This window comes from Hipposideros armiger, unplaced genomic scaffold, assembly GCF_001890085.2.
Source record: "Hipposideros armiger isolate ML-2016 unplaced genomic scaffold, ASM189008v1 scaffold_34, whole genome shotgun sequence".
NCBI classification, from domain to species: domain Eukaryota; kingdom Metazoa; phylum Chordata; class Mammalia; order Chiroptera; family Hipposideridae; genus Hipposideros; species Hipposideros armiger.
The window spans coordinates 453,902-461,160 of NW_017731384.1; the positions used below are offsets into that span (position 1 = coordinate 453,902).

Genomic DNA, 7,259 nt, shown 5'->3' on the forward strand with positions numbered 1-7,259 from the left:
ATCAGAGCTGACACCTGGGAGGGAGGCATCCTGCTGGGGGCCTTTTATGTTTTCTGACTCTCAAACCTGGAACTACAGGGAGGGGACGGGTGCCCAGGGAGAAGGGGCAGCCCCTGGGCCTGAAGTATTGGCTTTAGTAGGCTCTGCCCCAGGAGCTTAGGGCTGGGTTGGCCATGGGGAGAAAAGGCCCCTCAGGGCATCAGGAGAGCTTCTGCTGCCACCTCCCAGAGTGACTTAGCCAGTCAGCCCCACTCGTGTTCCCCATCCATACATCCGGGCTGGCGTGGCGCTGGCAGCCTGTGCCTCACCCTCTCTCCCCTCCCCTTGCTCCCGTTGTTGACCTTCCCCTGCTGCCCCCAGGAGCATCCGGTGCCTGAGGAACATCATCCACTGGAACCTCATCGCGGCCTTCATCCTGCGCAATGCCACGTGGTTTGTGGTCCAGTTCACCATGAGCCCTGAAGTCCACGAGAGCAACGTGGTATGTCCTGGAGGGGCAGGCTGGGGGCAGAGAAAGGATCCGGGCGGGGCTGCCCTGGCGAAGGAGGGGCCGGGCCAGGCCTTGGGGCCCACAGAACAGGAGCAGATCCCGGGGGTGCCCCATCCTGCCAAGAGGAGGCCCTGGGCCCAGGGTGGGGTATTGCCACTGCCCCCACCCTATCTCCCGGCTCATCATCATCTCTGGTGGGGGTGGGGCGGCAGGGCTGGTGCAGGTTGGTGACAGCTGCCTACAACTACTTCCATGTGACCAACTTCTTTTGGATGTTCGGGGAGGGCTGCTACCTGCACACGGCCATTGCGCTCACCTACTCCACTGACCGGCTGCGCAAGTGGATGTTCATCTGCATTGGCTGGGGTGAGAGGGCCAACCCCCACCCAGCCCCAGCTGGACTGCCCTCTCCTTACCCAGACTCAGGCCACCTGGCTGTGGGGCCAGGTTGGGGTGGTGGGGTGTGCACCACAGCCCCCTGCCCCTACTTGGGAGTGGAGGTGGGAGCATCTTAAAGGAGGTGTGTTGGGCAAGTGGGTTCAAGCTCTACCCTGGGGACCCCTGACCGCCTCTAAGCTCTGGGCTGCACTGAGATCCAGCAGGCCCTGCACCCCTGGGCCCCACTGACGGGCCCTGTGACAGCCGGTCTCTTCTCCAGGTGTGCCTTTCCCCATCATTGTAGCCTGGGCCATTGGGAAACTGTACTACGACAATGAGAAGTAAGTCACCTTCTTCCCTTCACTGCCCTCTGGGCCCCCTGAACCCCAAGATCCAGGCTGTCAGCCCAACTCTGCCTGACACTCCCCAAGAGCCTTCAGCCACATCACTTTCCCTGTCAACACCACAGTTTCCTCATCTGCAAAGGGAGGGCACTGGGGGCCACATTCAGCCCAAGGCCCCCTACCAGTGCCCCGCCTGAGGTGGGGCTGGACTGGCAGATCCAGGCTCTTTCATCTGTCTTGGGCTCTCACTATAGGCAGAACCCAGTGAGAGTTACCAGACTGCCCAGGTTCTGACTTATGACTCCATCAATAAGTAGCTGTAAGACCTTAGGCTAGGAACTACAGTGTGCCTCAGTTTCCTCATCTATAAATGAACACCCTAATAATAATACCTCCTTTAAAGGGTTGTTGTGTGGATGACATGAGTTAATATACTAGGGGTGCCAAAAAAATGTATACGAGTGGACACTTTGGTCAATGTTGCTCAAGCAGTAGTTCGCCATAATCAGAAGTGTCTGGATGCTGGTGGTAACCACTTTAAGCACCTCTTGTAACTGCAGAAGTCAAACGCGACTTGTGTTCACCTTTTGTTATCAGTATATATCGGGTATTACAATTTTAATAGTTTTCCTTTCTTAAAATGTGTAAACATGTTTTTGGCACCCTCTGTATATTTGGCATTTAGGATAGTGTCTGACACATAGTACGTAAATGCAGTATAAATGTTTTCTATTCATGTTAAGATTTTCTTTTTGAAAAAAAAGATTTCATGGACTTCATAGAAATTGATCCAGACGATCTCAGAGACTCCTTCCAGCTCTGAAGTCCTGAGGTGCCTTATTAAATGGGCACAGGTATTTCCTGCCACTCCTGAACACTAGACTTCCACTGCAGTGGTTCTCAGCCTTGGCTTTCATTAGAATCACCCAGGTACTTTTCACTAAAAAGCACCAATGCCCAGGCTTGACCCCCAGGCTTGGATTTAATTGGTCTGAATTTTTTTTTTTAAAGATTTTTTTTTTAATTGGGGAATTGGGGGGATGGGAACAGTGCTGGGGAATTGGGGGAAGGGGAACAGACAAGTTGCTGTTGTTTTTGTTCTTCAGTCTAGTTGTGGAGGACGTTGCTTCACTGGCCCAAGTTGGCACCATCATTGTGCTCTTCCCGGGGGAGGCAGATCAGTCGCCGGCTTCTGGACGGCCGCTCACTGTGGCTGCTGGCCGCTCACGCTGGCTGCTGGCTACAGACGGTAGCCCATGGCAACCCACTGCCACAGGGGCTGCAGCCCACGCCGTCGCCGGCGACCCACGGCAGCCCAGCTCCAGGTTGAGCTGTTGTTCAGCATCTTAGCTGCAGAGGGCAGTGTCACTGGCCCTCATATGTGGGATCCGAACCGGGGCCCTCTGGCATCCCAAGCGGGTTCTTAACCATCGCGCCACTCGGCCGGCCCGGTCTGAATGTTTTTTAACTGTCCAAGTGATTCTACTGTGCAGCTAAGATTGAGAACCACTGAGAGACAGAGGCAGTCAAGGGACCATAGACAAGGGCATGCCAGGATCTTCTCTGCCAAAGTGTTCTCAGGAACCCAATGTCTGACCCGGGTTCTAGGCGGCCTCCATCACAGTAACAATTCCTCCCCATCATTATAGAGGGGAGGGCGGCCACCACAACCTCACTGGGCTGGACAAGGAGCCTGAAAAATTATGTTCATGTTTATTGGGTTGATCCTTCCTGACTCTGGCTGGCTGGCTCTCTACGTTTGCACAGCCGGTGGGGTGGGGCCCAGGCTGGGGGTGGGGGTGGGGGGCACAGCTGACTGACACGACTGGGAGACTCGGTCCCAAAGCAGCAGCATCCTAAACCCTGGGTGATGGTGCCTGGGCCTGCAGGTGTGCAGGTATGGTGTGAGAACGGGAGAAGAGGAAGCACAGGTTTCCCAAAGCTGCCCAGTGTGTGTCTGTGTGCACCTTGGAGGGAAAGGGACGCCTGAGTTGTAGAACAATCAATCTGAGTGATTCTGGAGCGCCACCTTGTGGTAGGATGCTGATACTGCAACAGAAGGGATCCAGGAATGAGACATCTTGCAGACCCGAAGCCAAGGACTGGAGTTGGCCTCAGACAGCTCACATCTGGTCTGCAGTGTTTTTTGAAAACTTACATTTGTTGCCAGTCTTTAAAAAGATAAGAGGTTTCACATAAACTCTCCGTCCTGGTTTATGGAGGCATCATGAGATCTAGGCCCTGTGGGTCTGCGTGCCCACAGGGCCATCCTCTCTGCACAGAGGACTTCCTGGGTGCCCCATCCCTGCCCACTCCCAAGACCTCCCTAGAGCTTGCTGGAGGCATCTAGGAAAATGCAATGGAAGTCTGCCTCCTGCGACAGGTAGAACCTATAAAATCTCTGCCTTGAGGTTGTTCAAGCTGCAATTGAACAGATTCAGAGATTGCTAGCTGTTGGGTGCTCATTTCGTGACAGGTATAGGGCAAAGGCACCACCAGTGACCATGTTCCAAAGCCACAGTGGGGGCCGAGGGGTGTGTTGGGCCCACGGCTGTTCCACTCAGTGGTTTTTTGCACTGTCTCCCCCTGCTATACTGCCTGCTTCCAGTTTTACATCTCATAATACAGGATGCAATCCATTCTGCAGATGGGATAAGTGGGGCACTGTGGTGGGATCAAGTCGCTTGACCTTCTGCCAGGGTTGACATTGGGGCACCCAGAGCCTGGCTTCCAGCCCCCGATCCTGCCCTGCCCAGCACTGCCCTCTCCCCATGCCACTGACGTGGACCCCTCCTCTCGCCTCCCCTCTGTGGCCTTCTAGGTGCTGGTTTGGCAAAAGGCCTGGAGTGTACACCGACTACATCTACCAGGGCCCCATGATCTTGGTCCTGCTGGTAAGAACCTGGGTAGTGGGGCGGGAGACGGGCACAGTGGGGAGGGGTAATCAGTCCCTACTGTGGGCCCCAAGGATCCCTCTGCCTAGAGGTGGGGGCACAGGGCCAGGAGTGTGCTAAAGACGGTGAAGAGAGAGCAGCAGGGAGGACCGAGACCAGACCTGAGACGGCCGAGTCCCTGACCTGTCCACCCACTCACCACCCCACCTCTTGCACACATACATGGCCCACTGTGTGCTCACATTGCAGATCAATTTTATCTTCCTTTTCAACATCGTTCGCATCCTCATGACCAAACTTCGGGCGTCCACCACGTCTGAGACCATTCAGTACAGGTAGCCGCCAGTCCTGCCTCCCCCACCCCTGGGGGCTCCAGAGTCCCAGCCGCTGACCCAGGGTCTCTCTCCCCTTAGGCCTGGCCGTCCCTCCCCAAACCCCAGCTTCCCCTGTCTCAGACCTTCCTGGGACCGGCCACCGCCCTCGTCTAGCCCCCTCTGGGATGGGCTGTGACTCGGGGCCTCCCCACCTGCCCCACCCCAGGAAGGCTGTGAAGGCCACTCTGGTGCTGCTCCCCCTCCTGGGCATCACGTACATGCTGTTCTTCGTGAACCCCGGGGAGGACGAGGTCTCCCGGATCGTCTTCATCTACTTCAACTCCTTCCTGGAATCCTTCCAGGTACAGAGCGCCCTCCCCTCCCTCTGCCCTGCCCCGCCTCCTGCACCTCCTGCGGTGGGCATTCTCCCAGGCAGAGACCTGGAGAGACAGGAGGCCCGGGAGGGAAGGGGGCAGCCCGGAGGAGCCCGGACGGGGCCACACCTGCCCAGCCCCTTGACCTGCCTTCTCTCTCCACCCCAGGGCTTCTTCGTGTCCGTGTTCTACTGTTTCCTCAACAGCGAGGTAAGGACCCCGGGCTGGGGCTCAGGATGGCAGGAGGCCTGCAGGACCAGAGATGGTCTATAGCCTCTTCCTGCCCTCCATATGCCGACTCTCCTCGCTGCCCCCAGGTTTTTATGGGGATGCTGCTGGGAGCCCCAGGAGGGCCCTTGCCACCTGCCCACGCTGCTCCTGTGGTCACAAGCCCGCTCCTTTGCTCTCCTAGGCAGTTGGCATGGGGGAGCCGGGACTTCAGTCTCATCAATGAGCCTGTGAAATGGGTTGAAAACCAGGAGGGACTGAGCCCTGGGGCAGGGGATGCGTGTGGGTTGAGGGCAGCAGGGATTCTTCATAGCAAAGGCCGTTGGGCACCTTCGTATGGGTTAGAAAAAGGCATCCCTTCCTCAGAACACTTGAGAAAACTGTCCCAACAAATATGCAGATCAACAATGTTGAGGATGTGAAAGTCACCACCTCCTATGTGGCCCCCGGTGCACCTCACACCTACGCACTGGTCACCGGTACAGCTGTTTATGCAGCCCCGGGGGGAAGAGGGGGCTCCTGAGATCTGAGCTCAGTTGTTATGCTCTGCTCTGTGCCTACAGGTCCGCTCTGCCATCCGGAAGAGGTGGCACCGATGGCAGGACAAGCACTCGATCCGCGCCCGTGTAGCCCGCGCCATGTCCATCCCGACCTCCCCGACCCGTGTCAGCTTTCACAGCATCAAGCAGTCCACAGCGGTCTGAGCTGGAGGGCCATGGAGCAGCCCCCCGAGATCTGTGGTGGGGAAGACGGTCGCCAGGCTCAGTTGGCTGCTCTGTCTGTGGAGGGGACCAGCTCCTTCCCACCCCCTGTGCCCCCAGGAGCCCTGGCCCTGGGACCTGGGAGGCCCCTCCCTGATCCCTGGCTGAACACGAGTTCTAGATCTATGAGAGAAGCCACAGTCTGGGCCACAGGACAAGTGGAAAATAACCCCTAGGACTGGGCTGGGCCAGTCCTCCTTAGAGAATGGACTGGGAACGGAGTGGGAACGGAGTGGGAATGGGGACCTGGGAAACCCAAAGCAGTACATGCTCCCTCCAAGAGGTGGCTTCTCCCAGAACACAAGGTGGCCAGCGCTGGAGACCTAGGGCTTCCTCAGCAACTGTAGGGGCAATTCGCTGCCCCAGGGGCATCATGGGAAACTCTTGTGACAGCATCCTAACCACCATGATGATGCCTCCAGACCTTAGCAATGCCTTCCAACACCGCTGGGAACCAATGCCACGTTGTCAGAGCCCTGGAGACATTAGAAATCGGTGGCACCATCAGACATCAGGCCATATCACTAGAAATCCTCCCAAGCCACCAGAACTTCATGTGGCCCTGTGGCACTGACACCAGAAATGCCCTGCCTTGCTGCTTTGCACCCTTGGACCTTTACTACCCTACTGGCCACATGGGCTCCCTCTCCTTAACTTCCTGCCTCAGGTGTCTCCCACTTTGTGAGAAGATGGGGGGCAGGGGGTGACGGAGTGGCCTGTGAGCAAGAGCCAGAGTGTGCCCCAGCCAAGCCAGCCTCCCTTTGAGAAGGTAGAGAATAATACTTGGGGCCATCCAGCCTGCTGGCTTCAGAGATCTGGCCTCTGGGCAACCCATCCGGTGGTCACAGGGAGCTTGTGGCCCCTGGATGGCCTCTGGGGCAGCACTGTTAGCTAAGCCAAGATAGGAGAAGGGGCAGGACCCTCAGCCCCTCTCTGCCCCTAGTGCCCTGGGGCAAATAGTCAGATGGTCGCTTATACCCAGGTATAGACTGACCCAGCCCTCACTGGACCCACCCATGTCCAGAGGTACTGGACAGCCAGAACAGGGTTTTGGGGGTGCAGGGGTGGGAAATGAGGGTGGATGATGTAAATAATAATATTTATCTTTCAACCAGCATTTGTGAAGTTCCGGACTGTGCCAGGGCTGCGGGGAGGGGCCCGCAGGGAAACGGAGGCCATTTTCAGAGTTCAGGGCTGCTGTGTGGCTGGGACATGTGATGGCACTCACATCGATCAAGGATGATGGGGTGCTGGGTGAGCCCCTGAGGGCTAGTAGAGGACTGCGGAGAAGAGGTGGGTCCTGCCAGGCCCAGCTGATAAGGGCAGCTCTTATAAGGGAGAGAAGGGCCATGGGTGAATGATGCCAGCAAGGGACACGGTGGGCAGGGGTACAACTTGAGCAAAGGTGTGGCAATGGAGACAGACAGGAGAGTGTCCCAGCCCCAGAGGAGAAGCTGAGCTGAGAACGGGGAGCAG

At 57.2% G+C, this 7,259-nt stretch overlaps 1 protein-coding gene across 1 annotated transcript in view; it reads left to right on the top strand.

Annotated features, from left to right (window-relative positions):
* The window catches only part of CRHR1 (corticotropin releasing hormone receptor 1), a 50,501-nt gene extending 43,601 nt beyond the window's left edge, over positions 1-6,900 (top strand). Inside the window, exons 6-13 of the mRNA XM_019637642.1 lie at positions 347-481; positions 703-856; positions 1,149-1,209; positions 4,034-4,106; positions 4,356-4,441; positions 4,647-4,782; positions 4,963-5,004; positions 5,586-6,900. Coding sequence (XP_019493187.1) covers positions 347-481; positions 703-856; positions 1,149-1,209; positions 4,034-4,106; positions 4,356-4,441; positions 4,647-4,782; positions 4,963-5,004; positions 5,586-5,726 — 828 coding nt within the window. The 3' untranslated portion in view covers positions 5,727-6,900. The remainder of the gene's footprint in view (positions 1-346; positions 482-702; positions 857-1,148; positions 1,210-4,033; positions 4,107-4,355; positions 4,442-4,646; positions 4,783-4,962; positions 5,005-5,585) is intronic.
* Positions 6,901-7,259: the final 359 nt, after the last annotated feature.